The 24581-nt window shown below is 55.5% G+C and overlaps 3 protein-coding genes across 3 annotated transcripts; 1 reads left to right on the forward strand and 2 right to left on the reverse strand.

Moving 5' to 3' along the window:
- Positions 1 to 247: 247 nt before the first annotated feature.
- Positions 248 to 5158, reverse strand: POLR3C (RNA polymerase III subunit C). Its single transcript, XM_066206539.1, has 15 exons — positions 5113 to 5158; positions 4750 to 4942; positions 4075 to 4330; positions 3543 to 3728; positions 3358 to 3446; positions 2992 to 3096; positions 2824 to 2916; positions 2669 to 2749; positions 1995 to 2046; positions 1852 to 1912; positions 1621 to 1771; positions 1272 to 1373; positions 781 to 830; positions 548 to 697; positions 248 to 469 (listed from the first exon to the last, which is right to left on the reverse strand). Exons 2-15 carry the CDS (start codon positions 4894 to 4896, stop codon positions 388 to 390), a joined length of 1605 nt encoding a protein of 534 aa, XP_066062636.1. The 5' UTR covers positions 4897 to 4942; positions 5113 to 5158; the 3' UTR covers positions 248 to 387.
- Positions 5139 to 13576, forward strand: RNF115 (ring finger protein 115). Its single transcript, XM_066206540.1, is given in 10 exon segments — positions 5139 to 5376; positions 5379 to 5467; positions 7896 to 7954; positions 8425 to 8476; positions 9832 to 10037; positions 10629 to 10700; positions 10790 to 10862; positions 10940 to 11033; positions 12312 to 12427; positions 12498 to 13576. Coding segments are annotated over 10 exon segments (1110 nt in total). The 3' UTR covers positions 12609 to 13576.
- A 615-nt stretch (positions 13577 to 14191) lies between these two features.
- On the reverse strand, positions 14192 to 24223 carry ITGA10 (integrin subunit alpha 10). Its single transcript, XM_066206538.1, has 30 exons — positions 24029 to 24223; positions 23235 to 23346; positions 22560 to 22657; positions 22399 to 22478; positions 22185 to 22299; positions 21940 to 22067; positions 21239 to 21387; positions 20765 to 20915; positions 20517 to 20682; positions 20351 to 20424; positions 20058 to 20202; positions 19570 to 19718; positions 19338 to 19481; positions 18865 to 19068; positions 18644 to 18774; positions 18156 to 18322; positions 17417 to 17559; positions 17207 to 17314; positions 17047 to 17132; positions 16828 to 16969; positions 16325 to 16417; positions 16170 to 16246; positions 15988 to 16071; positions 15816 to 15900; positions 15637 to 15750; positions 15476 to 15559; positions 15266 to 15379; positions 15066 to 15158; positions 14682 to 14795; positions 14192 to 14455 (listed from the first exon to the last, which is right to left on the reverse strand). Exons 1-30 carry the CDS (start codon positions 24078 to 24080, stop codon positions 14396 to 14398), a joined length of 3462 nt encoding a protein of 1153 aa, XP_066062635.1. The 5' UTR covers positions 24081 to 24223; the 3' UTR covers positions 14192 to 14395.
- Between the last annotated feature and the right edge of the window lie 358 nt (positions 24224 to 24581).

Consider the following 24581-nt stretch of genomic DNA (forward strand, 5'->3'; position numbering starts at 1 on the left):
GAACAGTTCTGTGTGTCTCCCATGTCCTGTGTGTGTCCCTATATGCCTTGCATCCTTTGTATTTCCCCCATGACCCATATGTCTGGTTGTGTGTCTGTGTCCTGTGGGCGTCCCCGTGTGTCCTGTATCCTCTGTCCACATATCCTGTGTCCCCTGTGTCTTATACATCCATGTCCTCTTGTGGCCTGTACATCCCTATGCCTGTCTGTCCCTGTTTCTGTGTCCCCATGCCCAGCTGACACACAGGTGCATTAGCAACTCTTGCTTTATTCTCCTCAGTAGCACAAGCAGTGTGGGCACAGGCATCTGGTCCCTGTCCCTATCCACGTCCCCATCCATATCCCCTGTCCTTGTCTGTGTCCATGTCCTTGTTCCCGTCCTATTCCCTCATGGCTTCTTTGTGGTGCTCTCGATGAATGACTCCAGCACAAAGATGGTCTCATCCACCTGGTTCTCACTGGCATCAATCCTGGGGACAGAAAATGATGAGCAGCCCCCCATAGGATCCCCAACACCCATCTCCATCCCTGTTTTCATCTCCCCTCACTTGTTGACATTGCGTTTTAGGGTCTCAAGCTGCTGCCGCTCAGGACCTGTGATCATCTCCTCGACCTCGTGTAGCTGTGCCGCCTCAGCACCCGTGGCCTGCATGGAAGCCAGGATGGCCTCCACACGCTGGGACTTATCTAGGAGCCTCCTAGGAGGAAACATGGACACGTGGGCATGGCAGTGGTGGCTCTGGACCCACCATGCCAGGCCATCCCGAGCCACAGCACTCACTTGTTCTCCTGCATCTCATGCTGCCTTCGCTCCATCAGGTTAGCCACACTCTGGGGAAGAAACAGGTAAGCACCTAGCACAGGTGTGCTGGGGAGCACTGAAGAACCTCATGGGGGGACATGGGCACAGTCACTGCCACCCCTGTGGCACCACAAGGGAGGGGGCTGTGACACCTGGACCCTGGAGTAGGATGGAGCTCTGGAGAGACAAGAACCAGGTGAGTCCCCAGCCCAGGTATACTGAGGAGCATCAAGGGACCCTACGCTCCCAAGAAACACAACTGAGGGACATGTGGAGGACAGTGCTGCTGCCATGCCTGTGGCTACAGGAAGGAGGAGGCTGTGATACCTGCTCATGGCTCTTCCAGTACTGGGGGCTGCAACAGTTCCCTGGAGCAGGAGCTGGCAACAGGGCCTGGATCCCCAGGGAATTACTGTATGGGTAGACCAGGATCTGTGATACTTGGGGCCCAGCAGGTCCTTGGGATTCACCTTGTAGCATCTGTGAAGCAGCATCCGAGCAGCAGCCATCACGTTCACCGTGTACAGGTAGAAGGTGCGAGATGGAGCGTGGTCTGGAGTCTTGGGAATCTCCTGTGGAAGGGCAGAGGGGCAGACATGGTGGGAACCGAGTTAGGGGTATCCCCTTCCCCAGATGTGTCCCTGTGTTCTCTCCCCCGTAAGATTCCCCCTCCCCAAAGGGTTCTCCATGCCCGGATTCCAGGTGGGATAAAAAGTGTCAGTCACCCAGATAGCTATTCCACCTGGGGAATCTCTGGGATCCCAGAGCTCCCTCATCTGTAGGGACACCAAGTTCTCCAGGATCCTGGAGATGCCCCACCTGCAAGGACACCAGGTTCTCTGAGAGCATCCTGTAGAGCATATCCTTGGCTTCCTTGGCTGGGATCATGGCGAAATCCTCCACCTGCTTCTGTTCCAGGTGCTTCTTGCGCAGGAGCAGGCGGAATATCCTGGCGCAGCGGGAGCCAAACCTGTGCAAGAGGAGTAGGATGAGGGAGGGATGTGGGAAGGGGCTGGGGGGAGCCCAGGAGGCTTCAGGTCCCCATGTCACCTCTCCTCCACAATGGACTCCAGCGTGGCTGTGGCAAGGGACACCAGGGCCTTGTGCAGGTCTGTAGGAGCTGAGGTCAAGGACTCTTCCGGAGCTTGGTAATGTTTCTGGCCTGGGAACGCCAAGTTCCTCTCAAAGGATACTGACGGTGTATGTGCCTCCGCCGCTGTCCCCCGACTTCCCCACGAACTCCAGCTGCAAGGAGAGACAACAGGGAAAAGTTCAGGACATCCCCTGAAGGAAGGAAAATATAGATTATTTCCTTAAAATCTGGAGTGGGAAGAGTAAGACGATTTTAGGGAAAAAAGATCTGGGGCTTTTAACAGCCTAAAAATATGGGCCAGGTCTTAACTGACATTTCCAGGGGCTTTTAAATATTTTTAATATCTCTTAAATATCTTCAGTGACAGAATTTTAGGTAGCTTTAATGACTTTGAAATAACTTCAGTATTTTTTAAATAATTTTGGTATCTTTTGATATCTACAATATCTTTTACGTATCTCTCCAGTACCATCAATATTTGTTAAATAAGTTATATATCTGTTAACTTAAATATTTTTAAATAACTTCAGCATCTGTTAAATATCTTTAATGTCTGTAAAATAACTTTAATATCAGATAAGTAATTTCAGTATCTGTTCAATATCTTTTATATCTGTTCAATAACTTAAAAAATCTTCAGTATCTGTTAAAAACCTTCCTTAACTCTCAGTAAAACATGTTTTACCCTCAGACAGAAAAACAACCACGGAATCAACAGAGGCTGGAAACACCCCGGGGTCTGCCCAACCCTGTGTCCAGTGTCTCCAGGCTCACCGGATCGTCAGCCAGGAGTGCCAGGTACTGGTCCAGCACCTGCTTCCCAATGTTGTACCCAGCTGGAAGAGATCGGAATATCTATGGCAGAAAAAACATGGAACATCAAGGGATTTCAAGGGATACTAGCCTCCTAGGGGCTTCCGAGGACCCACCTCGTTGGAAGAGAGCGGCTGCGTGTGGGATGCACCCGAGGCTGTGGTCACCTCGCTCATGCGCAGCATTGTCCGCACCACTTCACTGCTGGTCTGTATCAGGAAAACCAGAAATTAGAGTAGGAAAAGCTCAGTTCCAGAGTGGGAATGGAGGTGGAAGCCACCGACCTGGTCCATGCGACTGGCCACGGCACTGACCAGAGCCTGGTCACGGAAGTGCTGATGAAAGCGCTCCAGGTTGACTTGCCAGTAAATGCCATCATCTGGGGCAGTCTGGGGAGGACAAGGACAAAAAGTGAGAGGAAAGGGGGCAGGAAAACAGAGGGAAATGGGGTAGGAAACTAAGGAAAAGGAAACACAAAACTGAGCGATGAGAGCTAGAAAAATGAGGAAAGAGAGCCACAAAAAAAAAGAGGAAAAGGGGACCACCTGGCTTCCCCAGGACAGGTTTGGGAATACGGATACCCACTCTTCCCATGTTCCGATTCCCAGGCCAGAGTACCAAAGGCATCATCACTCCAGCATTCCCAGTACCTCTGATCTTCCTCCCTCCTGCTTCTGCCTTTTGGCCTTGTGCTCCCCCTCCTCTTCCTCGTTGCACGAGTGTCTCCGCTTCCCTTTTCCTGTCAACCCAAGATACTGTTTCCCATCAAACCCATCGCTGTGGCCTCAATATCTGGCTGAGTGCTGCCAAGTCCCAAGATCCCAGGGGCTCTCACCAACAAGGCTGAGCCGAGGCACGATGTACATATCCTTCTCATCAATGGCCAGGGCAGGTGCAGGGGGTGGCGGCGCCTTGGTGCTCTGGGGAATTTCTGGGACTATGGGGCACCTCTGGATGAAGTGGGTATCTGCCAGGCGCACAAATGTGCTGGACACTTCCGTATAATCCATGCTTTTCCCATCTAGGTGGGAGGAGAGAGACAGTGGATGGATCTGGAACATTCCTGAGGTTTTGGAGAGTGTGGCAGTCTTCACTGCCACTACCGTGAGCACCCCACAGACTCTCCGGGACCACATTCACAAACCCAATCCCAAGTCCCTGGTTTTTAAGAAGCTTTCCACCCTCCATGGTCCCCATTAGCCTGTCCAAGACCAGATCCTGGATGTTCCTGAGGCTCAGGAGTACATGGTGACACCACGGCCACCACCACAGCTGGGCTGTGAACACCTGACGGTGCCTCTGGTCTCATTCACCAATTAAACCCACTGCCAGATCCCATTTTTTTGAGGGAGGAGCTTCCTTCCCACCTTCCATGGTTTCAGTCAGGCGATCGGCCACCCTAGCAACAGCGCAGCTCATAGGAAGGTGCCCATGGAGCAGAAGCTCCTCCACCAGCAGCTCCCCCGGGTCCCCATAGAGCGTCTTGGCTGTGTAGATGTAGCGAGGGTAGCGCAGGATCCGCAGGATCCGGTCACTCCGTGCTTCATATTCCACGGACCCCCGGGACTGCACCTCATACCGCACCAGGTTGTGCTGGATTAGGACACAGAGGGCCTTTTTCACCTGTGGGAGAGAGTGGGAGAGTTGGACTCCACTTTTTAATGGTAATGGCCCCGTTCTAGTCTTCCTAGGTGTTCTCTCCCTGCCCAGATCCGAGTTTCCCTAGGCAGAATCAGAATTTCCCTGCTCCTTCAAAGACTAGTTCTTCAAGGAAATACAAGTCACTTGCTCCAGTAAAATCTTCCTCTCTGATTTATTAAAAATTCCTTGTCCTTCGCCAGGTTTTCCCACCAATCTGTCCCTGCTCCTGGACTCCAGTCCTGCCTTGGCTCGCTACGGAGCATTAGTGTCCCTCCTTCTTCCCACATTGGTTTTTCGGAGACACACGGACCTCCCACTCCTGATTTATTTAATTAAAAATTCCTTGTCCTTCTCCAGGTTTTCCTCCCAGGCTCCCCTCCTGGACCCCTCCCATCCCGTACCTGATCCGGGAGCAGCCCCGTGTCCCCGACCAGGAGCCGCAGCGGCCGCGGTCCCGTCCGGAGCAGGGAGTTCCCCACTTTCTCCACGATCTCCCCGAAGTGCTCCTGGAGCAGGAGGGAGCAGAGCCGTAGCTCCGCCTGCGTCATCCTGGCGGCTCCGGAATCCCAGGAATGAAGCGGGGGTAAAGAAAAGCTGGGTGCACAGAGAGGGGAGAGATGCTGACCCTGTTGCAGGGGTTCTGTGAGGATCAGTCCTGCCATAGGTGTCCCCGTGTTCCCCCGGGTGCGATCTCCCTCGCCGTGCCCTCCCACGAGTGGGACTCCCCGTCCCGTCAGGGGTCCCAGCGCTGGCCCCGCTCTTACCACCAGGCCGGGCCTAGCTCGCCGCCATGACAACGGCCACGTCCTGTGTCCACTTCCTGTCGCGCCACTTCCGCTGCCGCCGCTCGGTTTCCCATTGGGAGGCTTACAGCAGGGGGCGCGCAGGCCGCTCCCCCGCCCCGGGGGACCGCTCTATCCCGCTCACTCGCGCTCCAGACTGGGCGCGGAGCAGACGAGCTGGCCGGAAGCGCGGGGCCTCTCTGGGCAGCGCTCGCTGCCCTGGGAGGAGTGACGGCAGCGGCGGCAGTGGGGAAAGATGGCGGAAGCGGCGGCGGCGGTGCCGCAACACCGGTTTTTTTGCCACAGCTGCAAGGGCGAGGTCAGCCCCAAGCTGCCGGTGAGCCCCGGGCAGGGAGGGTCGGAGAGGGGGAGCCCCGAGCTGCCGGTGAGCCCAGGGCGGGGAGGGCCGGGGGCGGGGAGCCCCGGGCTGCGGGTGAGCCCCGGGCGGGTGTAGGGGCAGTGGTGGTCCCCCAGTCGCGCTCTGAGCCCCCTAAGGACGGGGTGACCTCCGGCCCCTGAAGCTGTTCCCACGTGGAATAGGTGATCCCCTCGCCATCCCAGTTCTCAGACATGAAAGGAACTGGGGGAATTTCCTGTTCCTCGTGGAAGCAGATAATCTCATTCCCATCCCGCTCCGTGAGCAGCCCTTGCAGTGTCTGCTCGTGTGACAGGATGGGAATTGGCCATCTACTCCTAAATTATCCCAGTTCCTATTCCTTGGAACTGGGAGCATCACAAATTTTTCTTTATCCTATGTCCATCCCACACTGAAGGATCCATTTTCCCACCCCCCCCACACCCCCCCCCAGCATTCCCAAACCCACTTTTTAAAAGGAAACATTGTCCAGCTCTCGCTTCAACTCCTTCATCCTCAAAAACTGGGCTTTCCTGGTGCCTCCATCACCTTTTTTGTTTATCCTGGGAGGAAAACTCCAGCCCTGCACCAGGGAAACACCTGAAATTTCGTTTCCTGGGATCCTCTGCTGGGTCTTGCTCCAGTTCCCCTTTCAGGAACCTCCCAGATTCCTGGCAGTGGGGGGACATGGCCCTGTGGCTCTGCCCACGGACCCCAGTTGGAGCTACTTCCTATGGATTTGTCCTTGGGGAATCCCAACCCAAAACACCTTTTTGACCCCAAATTCCCTGGTTTGGATCATTGAGAGGGATGAGGGCATGGAAAAGGAGACATTGCCAAGCAGAACTTCTCCTGTACCTCCCAACGCCAGAGGTAGAGATGCTGGGTTGGAGAATCCCAATCCTCCAGGAAGTCAGCTGGAGACTTTCTAAGACTTTATGCCTCTTCCCCAACCACGTGGTATAGGGAGGGTCTTGCACGTGAAAATCCCTGTGGGTTGAGAAGTGGAGTCTTGGAGGTGCAAGGGAGATTTTTTTTTTCTTGCTTTCCAAGTGAGGAATGCGGGGATGGCATTCTCTGTAGGGAATTTCATACGGTATCAATCCCATGCTAGGCTGGAGAAGCCGAGTTATTCTGACTGGAGACAAGGGAAAGGGGAAATTCGAGTTGGGATTAGAGCTATGAAGGAGCTGGTGGATGGAGCAAGAGACGAGGAAAACTTCTGCATGGTCCCATTTGTCCCACACACCTTTCTGTGGGATTCCATTTGCATCTTTCCATAATTTTTGGATGGGGCTCACCTGGAAAACCACCTGATCCAGCTTTTCTGCCCCGATTTGGGATCAGGTCTACGCTGAATGTGGATGTGCCACACAGCTCCAACTGCCTCAAGATGGATCTGAGTGCAAAGCAAACGCTCCTGGTGGGATTCTGGTTTGTTTTCTTTTCTGGGAATCACCAACCACAATGCTGGAGGGGAGTCAGAGCCATGGAATGCCACCAGATTCCTTGGAAAATCTGTTTTTCTTTGTACCATGGCTGAATTCCACTTAGGGAATGAGATCCCTGTGCAGATCCCAGGATGTGAGCACCTGGGAGGGTCCAGGATCAGCCACTACATCCCTAAACATCCCAGGGAAAGCAAGGAGCTGATTCCAAGGGTCTGCAGGATCCTACACACCATCTGTTCCTGTTTCCCTTCTCCCTTCCTCCAGAGCTCTTGACCCCAAATGCCGTTTTTATCTCTCTCCAGCTAATGGGTGGAAAGCTGAGAGTTTCCATACTCTCAGATTCCAACAAAAAAAGTATTCCAAAGCTTCCCGGAATGCATCAGCATCTCACCTGCTGCTGGTGATGGTCCGATCCAGATTTGGATGGAGTTCCCACAAAATCCATGCCAGAAGTGTGGGGAACATTCCATGTGTTCTGGAACAGGATGCAGGATTTTCAGGGATCTGGGAAGCATGGGTGAAGGGAAGAATTTTCTAATCCAGGGAGATTGGTTCTGGATGGAGATCTCACAAAAATCAGTGCTCAAAGTGTGGGATTTGGAAAGGCTCTGACTGCGGGATGGAATCTGGAGAGGGAAGATCCATGAGAGAGGATCTGTGGAGTCTGTTGTTTTTTCCATGGTTTTCTCCAAATTTAAGCCAATCTGCAGCTCTGGGACAAAATTCTGGGAATTGGAGCAGGGAAAATTTTTCTTCTTGGAAGGAATTTTGTTCTGTGCCTCTGCGGTTCCCACCAGCGGCTCTTTTGCTCGCTGGTGCCCAAATTCCATGGGATTCGGATTTTGTGGTGGTGTTATGAGCTGCTTGGGATCTAGGACCAAGAATCTTCCTGAAGGCAGATTTTTCTTTAGAGTTCCAAATATTTTGTGTCTAATCTCAGCTCCCTTTTGTCTTCCCAGGAATATACCTGCCCCCGCTGTGAGTCCGGCTTCATTGAAGAAGTCACTGATGATTCCAGGTACCAGAGAATGTCCAGGCATGTGGAGAGACAATGGATCAAATAATACAGAGATTTAGTGTGAAAAATGCCATTTTTTCTCTTTTTTGATGTATGTTCCCCCCTGCTTTTTTTTTTTTCTTTTTTTTTTTTTTTTTTTTAGGGTTTGTTTGTCTGTAAAAGGAAAATCTCTTTTTTGTTGTCTTGATATTTTTACCCTTTTTGGTATTTTTTCACTCTTTTTGTCTTTTTTTTTTTTTTCCCGTTTGATTTTTTCTTACCCTTTTTAGTGTTTTGGAAAAAAAAACACTCCTTTTTACTATTTTTGGTGTTTGCCCTTTTTTTTTTTAGGTTTTTTTCTTACCCTTTTTGTCTTTTTTTTTTTTTTTTTTAACCCCTTCTGCGGAGATTTCAGGAAACAAATGGGGGATTTGGGAAGTACAGGGTGATTTTGGGAATGGGCCCTGCCCTCACTCTTCTCTTTTTCCCAGATTTTTTGATGGGAATGCCCTGGACGACAGTCCCTCCTCGCAGTTCGCAGAGGTGAGTTTTCCTGCTTTTCCTGTTTTCCTGTAGCATCTTTCCCAGCAGCTTCTTTTCCTGAGAGCTTGCAGCATTTGGGGGAGTTTTCAGGAAACTGAAAATTGGCATTGGGACCCGCCAGGGATGGGTGCGACAGGAAAAGGAGGATTTAGGGAAGAGCCTTATCCCGGCGCTGGCAGATCCTGGGATTTGTGTGGGGATGCTCAACCAGGCAAGGAGGTATTCACTGGCTCTCCCTGCTCCCAGATTTTCCAGAATCTAATCCATTTTAAAATCCCAGCCCATAGGAAATCCACTCAATCCTGGGCCAGAAATGGGCTCACCAAATAGTCGGAATTCCAGTGTGTTCCAAATCTGGATCCTTCCTGCTTGCTTCCGTGCTCCAAGCATCCAGCTGGGTCCCTCCCCCTCCTCATCTGGATCCATTTGTCCAAATTATTGCTTGGATATCAGTTTATGTCTCAGAAATTCCTGAGTTTCAGGGAGATCCTGATCCCGTCTTCCTGCCCATGGAGCTTTGAGCTCCGTTAATTAAACTGGCTCTGGGGATGAATAATAGTTGGATGTTCTCCCCGAGGTGTAGTTGCAGACAAAGCTCCCATCAGAGCAGCAGGGGAACAGGGAATGTTAATACATTGTTTTTTATTCATTAATTCAAATGGATTTATGGGAGAGGGTCTCTGCAGGGCCTTCAGACTCCAGCTCTGGCTCCTAATTTCTGGGGGTTTTCCTGCACTCCTGGAGCAGTGTAGCAAGGAGATCCATGGATCATCCCCTGCTTACCCTCAGAGAGGCTACAGGAGGGGAATTGGGTACGTCAGGGAGCAGGTGGGATTTAGCACCACAGAATCCATTGCAGGGGCAGGGAATGACATTATCCATGTGGACAGATCCCACGAAACAGCAGTATGAGTGGCACAGGATTGGGCGACACCTTGGGATGCTTCTGGGGAGACTCCAGGGACACCCCGGGGATATGGATACCGTCCTTCTGCCCTTAAACATCCATGCCCTCTCCATGGCTGTAAGGTCCCTGAGTGATCCCATAGATTTGAGAGTGTCCCACATTATTCCTCCTCAAATTCCAGCCTTTGGGAAAGAGGGAGAGACCAACCCCACAGCTTCCAGATTTATTAGGACCCATGCAGAGTGGGCATTTGCACTGGGGGTGTTGCAGGAGCTCTGGATCCGCTTGGGCTACAATTAAGCCTTTTTGCTAGACTTTTTTTCCCAGGATCCATGACAACTATGGGAATGTGCTCCAGTGCAGTGGACTCCACTGCCTCTGCGTTCCCACTGGGATCAGCACCAGAGCTGAATGGGGGTCATGTGTCCTGTCTTCCCCCTCCCAACAGCTTTGGGATCACTTGGATCACACGATGTTCTTCCCGGATTTCCGGCCATTCCTGAGCAGCAGCTCCCTGGATCCGGAGAGCCGGGACACAGAGAGGGGCCCCCCAGCCGAGCTCTGGGGGCCCAGTCGCCCCCCACGGCTGCCAATGCCTCGGAGGTACCGATCCCGTGGTAGCTCCCGCCCAGATCGCTCGCCTGCCATTGAGGGGTGAGTGTCTTCTCCAGGGAAACCAGGAGATTTGGTGAGAAAACTGGGAAAACGGGATCCTGGCACTTCCTGTGAGCCCTCTTAGCACAATTCTGAGTCATTTTCCCTGTCCTGCTGCCTGGAACACAGGGCTCACATCCTGTTCTCAGCACTCACATCCTGTTCTCATCCCTAATTCCTTTGTGCTTTCCCTGCATTTTGGTGCTTTATCCAGGAAATTTCCAACTGTGAGCCCTGTATCCGTGGGAAAAGGAATCCCTGGTTTATTGCCTATTTTTTCTGCCACTGTTTATTTATTTAGCTTGTTGTTTCCATGTTTTTCTTGGTTTTCCCTGTCCCAGTACCAACTCTTCCATCGGAACTCAAGGCATTCCTACTTCTCCCACCCTGGGATGAGCTCACATCCCTAATTACTTCCTACTGTCTCTTTCTGTTTTGGAGCTTTATCCAGGGATATTCAGAGTCATGAGCCATGCAGCTAGGCCGTAGAGCAGGAATTCTTGGTTTCCCTGCTCAACTTTTCTTCCACCATTTATTTACTTACTTAACTTGTTCTTCCCATGTTTTTCCTTCCCATGCCTCCTTTTTCAGGATAATCCAGCAGATCTTTGCTGGGTTTTTTGCCAACTCAGCTGTTCCTGGCTCCCAACATCCCTTTTCCTGGTGAGTAGCCCAGAACCCAGCTACCAGTAACCCAGCACCTAGGGGCTGGTTTGGGACTGGGGGGAATTCCTGGACTCTCCTATTGGCAGGAGTGGGATGCTGCACTCCAATCCGGGGGATTATGCGTGGGGACAGAGCGGCCTTGATGCCATCGTCACCCAGGTGAGGGGGACCTCTGCTGGGGGCAGATCCAGTGGCAGATCCCTGCTCCTGAGCACAGAATTTTTCCCTCTCCACAGCTTCTGGGACAGCTGGAAAACACAGGACCACCGCCAGCAGACAAGGAGAAGATCTCATCACTCCCAACGGTGCCAGTGACACAGGAACAAGTCGGTGGGTGACTCCATCCCCGGATCCGATGGCACTTGGATCCTGGTGTTTGACATCCTGAGCTCCCCCATTACCACTTTGTTCCCTGTGGAATTGGGCTGGAAACCGTCAGCTCCCAAGATTTGCTGCTGCCATCCCTGGTGTTCAGTTCTCCCAGGAATCTTGAAGCTCCAGCATTCCACATCCACAGTGTTTGGGGAGTCCTAGAATGTGCCGTTCTGACTCTTCCCATCTCTGTGATGGTTTTCCCATCCCAAATCTGTTTGTGCTCTCAGCTTGTCCCTTCTTCCCTTTCAAACTGGCTCTGGAAATGTAATGGAAAGCTGCCAGCGGGGGCCTGGGGGTGTCTCGGAACAATCCTGGCTTTGCAATTAAAAATCCTGTGAATTTTTCACCCCAAGGATCCCTCCCCCTCCCAGCTGCTCCGTTACCAGAACCCTACTCCTCCATTATGGTTAAACCAGACAGTTCTGTGTGGGCTATTTTTGTCCCGTGGTTTTACACACCCCTCTGTCCTTCTCTGGGAAGCGAAGGACTAGCTGGAATTCCACATGTCTGAGCGCACGGAGCCCAAGCAGGCTAGGAAGCATGAAATCTTGGAATATCCAAAGTTGGAAGGGGTCCCTGGGATCGCTGAGGGAGCTCCGCTCCTGGCTGTGTCCATGTCAGCATCACGAGCTTGGAACAGCAGGAGAGGGAGTGGGATTTCAGCCACCTCCCATGGCTGGTGACACCCGGCATCAGGATCATCAACCCATATTCCAGGCTGGGAAGTTGTGGTGGGCATCCCAAACATCCTTACTTTGATTTTTGTGTGGTGGTGGTGGTGTACAGAGAACATCAGGAATTCCTTTTATTCCCTGGGGGTCATGTGTGGATAGACAGATGGATGGATCACAGCTGGTGCAGATCACAGAACTCATGTTCCCAGCAGGAATTCTTTGTTCCCTGTGTGCTCCACCCCTTGTGGATTGTATCCTAGCTTGCAAATCCTGGTGCTTACGTTCCTAGTGGGATTTCATTGATCCCTGGATGCCCCGTCCCCAGAGGATTTTGTGTGGATGGATGGATCCTGGCTTGTTTCTGGCAGGAATTCCTTGATCCCTGGATGTTCCATCTCCAGCAGACACAAATGACTTGTAAATCCCAGAGCTCCTGTTCCTGGCGGGATCCCTTCGGTCCCTGGGACACCCCACTCTCAGTAGACCCTACACAAGTGTCTCCCAATTACTGGAGCCTTTGTTCCTGTTCCCCTGACCTGCCATTCCCTGTTTTCTGCAGACACAGGGCTGGAATGCCCGGTGTGCAAGGAGGATTACACCGTGGCAGAGCAGGTCCGGCAGCTCCCCTGCAACCACGTCTTCCACAGCAGCTGTATCGTGCCCTGGCTGGAGCTGGTAAGATCCCAGAAAACCCGTGTATCCCACGGGACAATCCCCCAGGGTAACGGCTCTGTGTTCCTCGCAGCACGATACATGTCCCGTCTGCAGGAAGAGCCTAAAGGGGGAAGATTCCACCCGGCAAATGCCGAATCCTGATGCTTCCGACAGCCCAGTGCAGGAGCGATGGACTTTCTGACCCTTCTGAAAGGTTCTGGAGTGCTCCAGAGGGTTCCGGAGGCCAGAGCATCCCTGCTCGAGGTGTACATTGTCTGAGAATTCCAACAAACCCCACCAAGTAGTAGGAATTAGGGGGCCCACCCTGTGGGATTACAGCACCAAGCGCTCTTCTCCCAGAAATTTATCCTTCCGCTCTATGGAATTGCCTCGTTAGTCCTAAATTGGGAGTTTTGGGAGTGATTTGATTTCATTTTGTATCAGAAAAGGGTTTTTTTCCAGTGGGGCCCAGTCCGGAGAGGGGTTCCAAGTCCCTTATAGCCTTCTCTGGAAAAAGGTTGTGATAAAAACGGGATTCTGGGGATGTTCCTGCACTCCAGGAGAGTGGAATTGTATCCACGAGAGATTTTGTTGCCCCATTTTGGATCCTTGGGGTCTATAAAGTCATGGCAGGTGGAAGAAGGAGGGGTCTGGAGCCCTTCCTTCGGAAGGTCAGACCCTCAGGAGCCCTTCGTGGTCCTGGAAAGGCTCTGGGAATGCTGTGGTACCAGGGATGTGCTGAGCAGGATTTTTTCTCTTCCTGGACTATTTTTGGGGTTGATTCGGGTCTTTCTGACCCTTTTCCACATGCCTGTGGCGCTAGGTGTGTCCAAACTTCCCTCCACCCCCACGAGTCATTCCAGGCGGGAATTACGGACCACTCCCTTGGGAATCCCCCACCCTCCCCCATAAGTTAAGGAAACTATTTTTGCTGATTCTTTGGTTGTTTTGAGAATTTTTTCCCATTTCTGTGACTTTTTTCCAGGTCTGAATCCTGGGAATTACCCTCATACTCGTGGTATCCACTGACTGCCCATGGGGGACATAGTGACCCCCATCCCTGGTTGGGGGGGGAGCATTCCCAAACTCCTTGGGCTCAGTGGCTCCACATCCACATGGATTTAATTCCTGATTTTCTTTGCTCTTCCGTCCAATAAAGGCCTTTCTCAATGAATTCCCCTTCCCAACTCATCCTTGGAGCTGGGAAAGGGAGGCAGGAGCTGGGATGCTGCTGGGAGAGGGGGGCGGAAATGAGCTCAGAAAAAGCTCTTGGGGAAGGAAAATCCTGATTGGCAGTATGTGTCTCCTAGGGAGGATATCCAAATACTTCCTGCTCTGTTGGGACAAATTGTCCCCGTCCTTCCTCCCTGTTCTGCTGGAAGCTGTTCTGGACACAGGGACACCCCAGTCCTTGGGCAGGAGCTCAGACAGGACTGTGGATCCACAGAGGTTGGGAAAATCCAGCTGGATCCTGGGTTTATCCCAGTGCTCTTCCCTGTTATCCAGCATGTCCAGCTCCCCTGATGGGGATTTCGGGGGGGGGGGGGGGGTCACACACACTCACTTCCTGCTTCCACTTCTTCCCTCTTCCACGTCATGTTTGAAATGAGGAATTCCTTCCCTGTGCTCCTGGATTTAAGTCTGAAGCTAGTGGGAGCTGGGATTTGAATCTCTCCCCATCCCTCTGTTGCTGTACTTGGGATCAGTCCAGAGATTTTTCCCTGAATCAAGAAGCATTCCTGCTCCCAGATCATCTGGCATGCACAGGGATGCAGGACACGCCACTACCACAGGCCAGAGCTTTATTGCTGGATCTGCTTCATTCCAGCTCATTCACACTTTTCCCACTTCCAGGTGTTCCCCCAGATCCTCTGGCTCCAGCGTCGCTTGCTCATCCCTCCACAATCCCAGGAGTCCCAAGCCCTGGGATAGCCCTGGAATGTGTCCTGGGAGGGAGGTTCCGGGATGTCCTCCCGCAGAGCTGCCACCTCAGTGCTCCTCATCCTCCTCCTCCTCCCGGGAGGGCTTCTGGTGGGAGAAGAATCCCAGCTGGGGGCAAGGGGGAAAGAAGAGGGATTGGGGAGCTGGAAATGTCCCCTCTCTGAGGGGGGGGTGGGAATTGACACCTCCCCCTCGGGATGACACCATGACCCTCTCAAGGTGAGATGGTGACCCTCCTCTAGGGTGACATCATGACCCTCCCAAGGTGGTATCATGACGCCACCCCCCGGGTGCCATCTCAACCCTCCCCAGGGTGACATTGTGACCCCCTCACCCTCCAGAGGCCAAGGCTGAGCAGCGCCAGGAGCAGGAGCCCGCCCAGGGCACTGCCCCCCAGGATCCACAGGGACACGGGCACTCGCCTTCCCTGGAGCACTTCCAGCACCAGCTGCAGGAACACAGGGATGGGGGAGAGGACCGAGAATTTGGGGGAGAAAACCAGGATGGATTAGGGGGGAACAGGGATTTGTGGAGGAAAAATGGGGAGGGGGGGCAAACAGAGAATTTGGGGTGGGAAACTGACTTGAATTGGAAGAAGGAATTTGGAAGGAAAAGCAAGGATTAGAGGGGAAACAGGGATTGGGGGATAAAACAGGCATTGAGGTAGAACAGGAACAAGGATGGAGGGGGGACAGTGGGGAATGGGGGGGGGTCCTACCTCCCTGCGCTGCGACCCCTCCTCCAGCACCAACACGCCCCCCGTGACCCTCAGCCAGACACTGCTGACTATCCTCAAGCTCCGGAATTTCACCTGGATATGGGAAATGGGGGGGTTCTGAGCCATGTGTGCCCCCAACCTGGGATCCTCCCTGGGGTGGGGGGCACCGTAATTCCCCGCATGCCCCCCCCTTTACTCACTCCGCTGAAGAAGCTGTCATGCAGGGTGCGCAGGAGCTGGATGGAGACTCCTCCACCACGTTCCAGCCTCCCCAAGCAGCAGCTCAGCTCCTGGCACCAGGTGTTGGAACAGTCCTGTGGGGCAAAAATTTGGGTTGGGGGAGTGATGGGAGTCCCCCCTGAACCCTCCAAATCCCCAGAGGTGGGCAGGTTGGGCACAGTGATCCCTACCAGCCTGTCCACGTGCTGCAGGTCCTCAGGGGGCACTGGGACCACCTGTGTCCCCTCACTGGGGGGTTGGAGCACACAGGTGGCCTGGGGAGGGAAAGAGGGGGTTCAAAGGGAGGGCACGGGCACCACCCCAAGGCCCCTTAAGTGTCCTTCATACTCACGTTTTCAGCCAGGACATGGGTGACAGACAGGATGGTGACCTGATGGTGGCCCAGTGCTGGCAGGGCCATGTGTAAGGTGACATTCTGGATGGGGTAGCACCCCAAATTCTGTACCTGGATGGGCGCACGATGAGCCAGGGCTCCCCTGGACCCCACTCCCCAGGCCCTCATCATCTCACCTTGACTGTGGTGGTGAATTCAGGGCCAGAGCTGTGGATGAAGGTGCCAAGGGGATGAACCTCATAGCGATGAAGGTTGGTGTTACTGGAGGGGCACACAGGAGCGTTACATCCATTATGTGTCTCCCCCTCTATGACCCCCCCACTCTGCCTCACGTTCTCCCAGCCCCACCTGGACAGGAACAGGTTGGGCTCATAGCGGATGGGGACAGAAAGCTTGACTACATTGTCCTGTGGTGTCGCCTCGGTGCTGTCACTAGACGAGAAAATACTCGGGAGTATCCCCAGAGTCCACCCATGTCCCTGGGGTGCAGGCCCTCCCCCAAGGGTTCAGTGGTCACCCCACACCCCTACCTGGTGGCCTGGAGCATCACTTCAGCACGGTCCAGAAGGATGGTGCAGCTGAACTCCAGCTCCAGGGTGAAGGACACCTGGGGGGGGGGGGCTCAGAGGGGTGGGATGGGGGTTTGGGGGACCCGAGGGACTCATGGGAGTCTCGGGGGTCCTACCTTGGCCTGCGAGCGGAAGACAGGGTACCCGACACTGCAGCGGCGGCGGTGCCCCCCCAGTGCTGAGCACTCCAACTTCACCATGCTGGGATCCTGCCAGGGGGACACAATGGGGACCAGGACATGGAATTGGGGTACTTGGGGAACTGGGAGGTGGCAATAGACCCGCACAGGGGGATACTGGGGGGCCACAGGGAACCAATGGAACATGATCTCCCACGTCGGAAGAGCTAGGGACAAAATGGACCCCCACGTCCCACATGGAATAGGTTGGGGACGCAGTGGATCCCCAGCTCCCACCCAGGAGAGGTTGGGGACACAACATACCCCCCTGTCCCACTTGAAAGGAGTTTGGAGACCCAATGGACTTCAACCCATTCCACCTGGAATGGGGCGGGACAAGAATAACCTAGAGGTTCTCCAAAAACCTGAGTCTCCATCTTTACCCTGGTGGGAGAGTTTGAAGGGGCTACTCACGGACCTCCCCCACCTCCAGGCTGTACCTGCAGCACGAGACTGGAGAAGTGGAGGTTCCCGGGCAGGTGCAGCCATAGGCTGGCATTGTAGGCATTCTCCTCCCGGTTCTCTAGCTCCACCTCCACCATCATCCGCCTCCGGCCCTTCCGCAGGATGTGGGGGCTCTGACTGGAGGCCAGGGGGTCACAGGGGGCTCCTGGGATCCCAGGGACACCATGAGGACACTGGCGGGACACCAGGGGTACCTGGAGCCCACAATGTCTGTGGTGGCCTTGAGCACCAGGTCGGTGACGCACTCGTCATCATCCCCGCAATCCTTGAAAAACGGGATCTGCAAGGAGCCAGGGGTGATCGTGGTGTCCGGGGGTGATCCCAGTGTCCAGAGACACCCGTCCCAGTACACACCAGTTTGCGGATAGTGGTGGGAGATGCCTCATCCAGCACCGACCTCGCAGCTACATCCAGGGCCCAGGTGAGGCTGAGGCTGAGGGGCCGCAGGTAATCTGAGGTGTCCTGCAGAATCAAGGGATCCCATCAGCCTTATTCCACTCAGGCCCGGGGAATGGGGGGCAGGAAGAGCCCTTCTGTGGGGCAGGGAGGAGTCCTGGGGCTGACCACGACGTGGAAGGGAATGCAGATGCAGCTCTGCCTTCCCAGCGGGAGCTCAATTTGACGCTGGAGCAGTCGGCGGGCACCTGAGTCAAAGGCAGCGCGGGATCCTGGGATCCGCTCCTCCAGGGATACATTGTACCGGAGATCTGGGGGATAGAGAGTCGGTCAGAGACACCTGCGGGAGTGGGTGCTCCAGTGAGACTCCAGGGAAGTCCGGGACGCTCCAGGGACACGCTGGGTTGCACCGGTGGGGCACCAGGGAAGGCTCAGAGGCTCCAGGATCTTGTGGCATACTCCAGTGGAGCTCCAGGGATAGGGGTGCTCTGTTGATATTCAAGGGACACTGCAGGATGCTCCTGCAACATTCCAGGGCTACCCTGGGATGCTCCAGGAGTGGTCCAGGATCACAGTATATATGCTCTGGAAAGATTAAGAGAATGCCCATGGGATGCTCCTGGGAGTCTCCAGGGACATTGCGATCCTCCAGCCACACCCTCTGATGATCCAGGGCCCTCACAATGCTCGAGAGATGCTCCAGGAATTCTCCAGGACACCTTGGGACCCTCCAGGAATGTTCCAGGGACACTCTTGAATGCTCCTGGAATGTTCCTGGAATGCTCCCAGGTTCTCTAAGGATCCCACTCTGGGATTCTTGGGGGACAGCCCGAGATGCTCTGGTAATACTCTGGGATGTTCCAAGGATGCTCCAAGGACCCTGCAGTCCCCCATTGGCAACACTCACCAATATCCATGTCCACAGGGTTCTGTGTGCGTGTCTTGGCACGGAAGCAGATCCGGGCCCGGAGGCAGACAGCACTGGAGCCACTGCGCTGGCAGTTCTGTCGTGTGACACTGACAGCTGCTGGCTCCACGGACACCCATGCAAACACCTGGATGATCCAGCGGGACCTGAGAGACACAGTCACACCTGGGATCTCATCTGGATCATGTGGGGACAGGGACACCCACCTGGCCCTAACCCTGGATCCTGTCACAGGGGAAACTGAGGCATGGAGAGCCCTGGGAGGATCCCAGGAGCATGCCAGGTTTTCACAAGAGGAGACTGAGGCACGCAGTCCCTTTGCCCCTAAATGTCCCCATGACCCACATGTCGCTGTTCCTGGGGTGGCTCTGTTGCCGGGGTGTCTCTGTTCCTTCTCCATGTCCCTATTCTCGAGATATCCTTGTGGCAGGGGTGTCCTTGTCCCCGACCCCTTGATCTCTACTCACCGCAGCACTACAGCCGCACCCTGCGCCCCCACGGCCACGTCCACCAGCCCGTCCCCGTCCATGTCCACCCGTCCGTCCACGCTGATCCCGAAATACCGGAGGTTCCACCCCAGCGCCGCTGCCTCGATGCGCTGAGAACGAGAGTTGTGGCATTGCCGTCGGCTCGTACAGGGTGGTGCTCACCGCAGCCTTGGCACCCAGCGCTCCCAGCGCCATCTCACCTGCTTGTACTGGGGCAGGAGGGTGTCCGGGGCAATGTGGAACACGTAGAGAGCCCCGCGGTGCCCGTCCTCCAGCGGAGCTCCCACCACGGCTCCTGCCAGCCCGTCCTGGCTCAGGTTCGGCACCGCGCCCAGGGCGGAGCCGAATCTGGAATCCTGCGGCCTCGGCTCAGGGTGCAGCGACCCTGCGGGGCTCAGGCGGTCCTGGGAGGTGCGAGGAAGGCCTCGGTATCCCCACGGGACAGGCGACCCCTCAATCCCACTGTGTTCCCCCGATCCCCTCAAAACCCCTCAATTCCTCGCATGCCTCCAATCCCTCCGCATCCTGCCGATCCTCCCAGTCTCCTGCCCCCAAGCACACTCCGATTCCCCTGTCCACCCCAGCCCCCTGCCCCTCTCACCTGCCCCCTCTCCAGCCCCTCACCTGCTCCACACCGTACAGCTACCCCTCCGCCCGACACCTGCCCTCTCACCTGCCCCACACGGTACACATAGACCTTCCCTGTCTCTCTGCTCTGGCCCCCTAGGTAGGTGGGTGCGGCAACCAGCAGCAGGTCACTGTCCCCATCTCCCTCCAGGTCCAGGGCCAAGACCTCGCTGCCGAAGTAGGAGCCGATCTGGGAGTGCAAGGGGCTGTGAGGCTGACTGGGGGTAGGGGACCCATACTCACCCCAAACGCCCTCAAGGCCCCTGGTCGCCCCTCACCTGCTCCCCCATTAGTGCCTGGGCCACCGTGACAGTCCCTGTGGGGTCCAGCTGGAAGAGGACAACTTTGCCCTTGTGCTGAAATCGGGGGGCACCAGCCACTAACAAGCGGTGCCCCGTCGGGAGCTGCAGCGAGGACACGGAATACCCTGGGTTGGGAAGCAGGGTCAGTGAGAGGGACAGCCCTGGGGAGACAGGGTCCCCAGTGTGCTCCTGGGGCACCCTAAATATCCAGGTTTGGAGCATGCCTGGAGTATGAAGTATCCCCAGGGTACCCCAAATATACAGGACATGGAGCATCCCTGGGACATGGAGCATTTCTGGATCACCAAGCATCCCAAATATCCACTACATGGAACATTCCCACTTCACCCCTGATCTCCAGGACATGAAACATCCATGATTCATCTCAAATCTCAAGGATATGGAGTATCCCTGTTTCACCTCACATCCCTCAGGACACCCTCATCCCTTGGGATCCCCCATACCCAGATACGCTGCATGGTTCTTCAGCTCCAGTGGGAATTCCTCCTGAAATGCTTCCCGGGGTGGAACAATGCGCCCACGCTGGCTGTCCTCCAGCACACCCCCCTCCCAGTCATAGGATCCGACCATTCCAAAGAGGATCCCATCCTGCCAGGATGGGTGGGACATGTCAACCCGGAGACACCACAATGCCTCAGTGTCCCCAATCCCCACCAAGGTCGCTCTCCCGTCCCAGGACACTCAGCAGGGCTGAGATGGGCTAAGGGTTATTTTCCACTTTTCCCAGTGGGATCACCTCGAGGCGGTGCACGGAAAAGCCAATCTGGGACATCTCCAGCTCGAAGGCACTCTCGTTGTTCCCATGGGTGCCTGACCAGTGGAGGAAGGAGACTCTGTTTCTCCAGCTGCACTTCCAGCTGGAATTCCCAGCCCTACCCAGGATCCTAGCCTCAAGCCAGCACCTTCCAGGCTAAAGATCCGATCTCCCAGAGCATCCACGATGTCATTGAGGGCAGCCTCATCTGTGACATTGAAGAAATACTTCTCATCAGGGTCACTGGCGATGGACTTGATCTCCCGGATGAAATCCTCGGGATCCTGCTGCCGACGCAGGTAGTGCCCCAGGACCTGAGGGAGGGACAGGGGTCAGCGGGAGCTCCCCTGGGGTTACGGGAAATGCAGGGATGAGGATCAGTGGGAGGGGCCTCACGGCAATAGCATAGCGGGTGACATTGTGCCGGTCGCACTCTGCCAGGGCAGCCGGCAGCTCGTCCCCGTCATGAGACTCCCCGTCCGTCACCACCAGCAGCAGTCGTGTGGCCCCTGGGCGCCCGCCTTGTGCCGGGCTGAAGGACTCTGTGCTGTGGGAATGTGGCTGGCAGAATGTTCCATCCCCATCCTAATGGTCTCCCCAGTTGTAACCCTGCTCCCAAACCTGACCCATATCTCAGTCCCAGTCCTGACCCCAATCCCAACTCCAACCCCAATCCAAATCCTGACATGATCCCAAGCCTGATACCAATTCCAATCCCGATCCTTATTCAAATCCCAATCCCAACCTAAACCCGAATCCCCATTCTGATCCCAGTCCCAGCCCCACTCCCAATCCCAATCCTGATGCCAATCCCATCCCCAGTTCTACCCCCATTCCCAATCCTGCTCGCATTCCCATTCCAGAGCCCACCATGCCTGCCGGATGGCCATGGCGGTCCGCGTCTCCCTCCCCTCCTGACGCGTCAGATTCCGGGCAGCCTCAAGCAGGCGCTGGGCCGTGGGGTGCTGCCCTAGCGCCCACTCCGGCACCAGCCGCTCCCCATACTGCAGCACCCCCACCTGAAACGGAGAGAGTCAAAGCCAGAGAGAGCCCCAAATCCACAGGGACATCAAACCCACAGGGAGTCCCCAAGTCCACAGGAACCCTTCAAATCCCCAGGGTGCTGCCCTGGCACCTGCTCCTGCACCAGCCGCTCACTGTACGGCGGTCCCTTCACCTGAAACAGGGGGAAACCTGAGCCAGAGACTCCCCCAAATCCAAAGGGAGATCCCCCAAAACCCATGGGAACCCCTAATCCCTGGAAAAGGGCACCTTTGGCCCCTCCAAAACCATCTCCAGCCAGCATAGGCCTGGGGACAATGATGTCGCCCCAGGGCAGCATCTCCACAGGGGTGGCATCACCCCGGGACAGCGAGGTGATTACCTTGGGACATCACTCCAGGGATAGCACCATCCCAAGGGATAACAGCATCACCCCGCGGACAATGACATCACCCCAAGGCTAGCATCATCCCAGGAGCAACAGCATTGCCCTGGAGACATTCAGTTTGCCCTGGGGACACCATCCCAACCTTGGGGACACTGTGTTGGCCAAGGTGCCACACCCTGACCTGGGTCTGCCCAGGACCAATGAAGAAGCGTCCCAGGATGTTCCCGAGGAATGCCTGCACCTCCTCCCAGGGGTAGATGCTGTTGGAGCTGTCCAGAACCAGTATGATGTCCATGTAGGTAGAACAGCCTGTCAGGGGACACGGTGACACCAAGGTGGGCATGGAGAGCCCTGGGAGGATCCCAGGAGCAACCCAGGTTCTTGCAAGAGGAAACTGTATATCCCAGTACGCCCCACCCCACTCACGCTGTGCTGTGGGTGCAATGGTCCCCATGAGCTGGAGCTCCTCATTGAGTTGGACACAGCGACCGGAGCTGAACACAGAGGTGCCACATTCCTGGGACCAAAGTGGGGCGCACACCTTGCAGGGAGACATGAGGACACAGCAGTGGTTGACATCCATCTCCCTCCCCCCATCCCCTGCCATGCCTCAGTTTTCCTCTGCAGAGCTTCTTCTTACCACAAATCCACCATCCTTAGAGTCTACCAGCGTCATCCCGAGGTGTCCGGCGCTGCTGCGGAGCCATGGAGCTGTGGCCCCTTGAGGACACAGGGACAGAAGCGGGGTGAGCACCACAGGGCCTCCCAGGCCTCACCGGCCACAGCCACCCCCCTTCATACCAAGGTTGGCCTTGGCACAGGAAGAGTTTTGGAGTCCCACGCCGCACTTGTAGATGTCACCTTGACCATTCCCATCCCAAGGGGCCCCTACCAGCAGCCTGGAGGGACAAGGGTAGGCACAGGGGATAGCACACATAGGGGACACTGGGGACATTGCTACCCCAGCCCCACTCCAACCCACCCCCACGTTGTTGGGCACACCGTGCCAGGTTCTGCCTCCCACACTGCGGCACCAAGGCCACTTCCATGTGTCTGTCCATCCGTCAGGCCACAGCCTCCTGCTGCTCTGGTCCCTGCCCTCCTATGCTTCCACTTCCCAACCTCAATCTCCCCCCTCCCTGCCTTAGTTTCTCTTTCCCAAACTCACTTCCCACCACAGTTTTGGTTTCTCACCTGTTTCCCCCTCCCTTCTCCCCTTTTCTAACTCAGTTTCCCTCTTCCCCTCCTCAGTTGCCCCTTTCCCATCTCACTGCTCGCCTTCATGTTTCCCCTTTCCTACCTCAGTTTCCCCTTTCCTATCTAATTTTCAATCTTATCAACCTCATTTTACCCCTCCCCGCTTCAGTTTTCTTTTCCCTAACTCCCCTTCCCCCTCTCCCCACCTCAATCTCCCCTTCCTTGCCTCAATTTCCCCTTCTCTCCCGTCTCCCCCGTGTCCCCCCAGGGATCACTCACCACTTGTCCCCATCGCCCCCCCACTGCAGTACCCGGTAGCCAAACTGGGACTCGGGGGGCCCCTGGAAGACCCGCGAATGCCCCACGTCGATGTTGAATCCCTCGCAGAGCCCTGGGGAGGTCACGGAGGGTCTTGAGGTGGGGAGGGCACCCCGCACCCATTCAACGGCATCCGGGAGGGGGGTTGGGGTGCCCGGCACCCCGGTGGGGAGTAGGAAACTGCGGGGAAGAGGGAGGCCACCCCACGGAGAACCCCCAGCACCCCAAACACGTCCCTGCCGCCCAAACTAAGTCCCTGGCCCCGCCACCCGAAGCCCCGCGGTGCCAGCGCTGCCCACGTGCCTCAGTTTCGCCCGCAGCGGGGAGCGGGGGGGGCCCACTGGGTCGCAGACGGGCGCGGGGGAGTGACCCGGGCTTCCCCCGGGGGAAAGGAGTGGGTGGAAATGCCCTTTTTTGTCTTCCCCCACCCCCCCCCCCAAAAAAAAAAATTCATTAAAGCCGGGGTTTATTTCCTTTTACGGGTTCCCCTTCCCACCCTGACCCCGCCCCAAATCCAAGGAGATTTAGGTGTCTTCTCCCTCCAAAAAACCTCCAAAATATATTGGGCGGGGGAAAGGACCAAAACCAGCCTGTTTTATCCCAGGTCCCTCAGACATTCAGAGAGGGGGGGAACCACACTTGGCTGCACTCGGATTAATGAGTACCCGGCTCCGCACCCTCCCTCCTCCATCAGCCCCAAACCACCCCGAAACTGTCCAAAACCAAGGGATTTGGGGGAGCGGGAGGGACGTCACCTGGGAGCAGGAACAGCGCCAGGAGCACCCCCCGGCTCTCCACACCCCACATCGCCGTGCTGCAGCTCAAAGGTGACTCTGGTTCCAGCCAGGACAAAATCCCGGTTTTTTTCCCTTTTTCTTTCCTCTTTTTTCACTATATTTTCCCTCCTCCGTCATCTTCAATTGGCTGCTAAAAATAAATGTGGTTTTTTTGGGGGGGGGCCAAGAGTTCGGGAAAAAAAAGAAAAAAAAACACCAGGCGAAATGGTACAAACACAGGAAAAAGGGGAGCGGGAAAAAGGGAGGAGGTGGGTGCAGGATTTTGTGGGGGATGCCGGGCACTTGGGGGGCACCGGAAGGGGATTTGCCCACATCTTCTGGAAAGGTGGAGTGGGGAAAGAGTGCATCTCCCTCCAAGGACCAAACCACGCAGAGGTGGCAGTGACATCTGGATCATCCCCGTGGGCATCATCAGGAGGGGGGCTGGAATAAGGGGTCTTGGGGGTCCCCGCTGGAGTCTGGGTGGGGTTTGGTTTGGGTGAATTTTGTGTGGATTTAGGCGGATTTTGGG

This window comes from Chamaea fasciata, unplaced genomic scaffold, assembly GCF_029207755.1.
Source record: "Chamaea fasciata isolate MVZ Bird 193981 ecotype frontalis unplaced genomic scaffold, bChaFas1.0.hap1 SCAF_31, whole genome shotgun sequence".
In the NCBI taxonomy this organism is placed as follows: domain Eukaryota; kingdom Metazoa; phylum Chordata; class Aves; order Passeriformes; family Sylviidae; genus Chamaea; species Chamaea fasciata.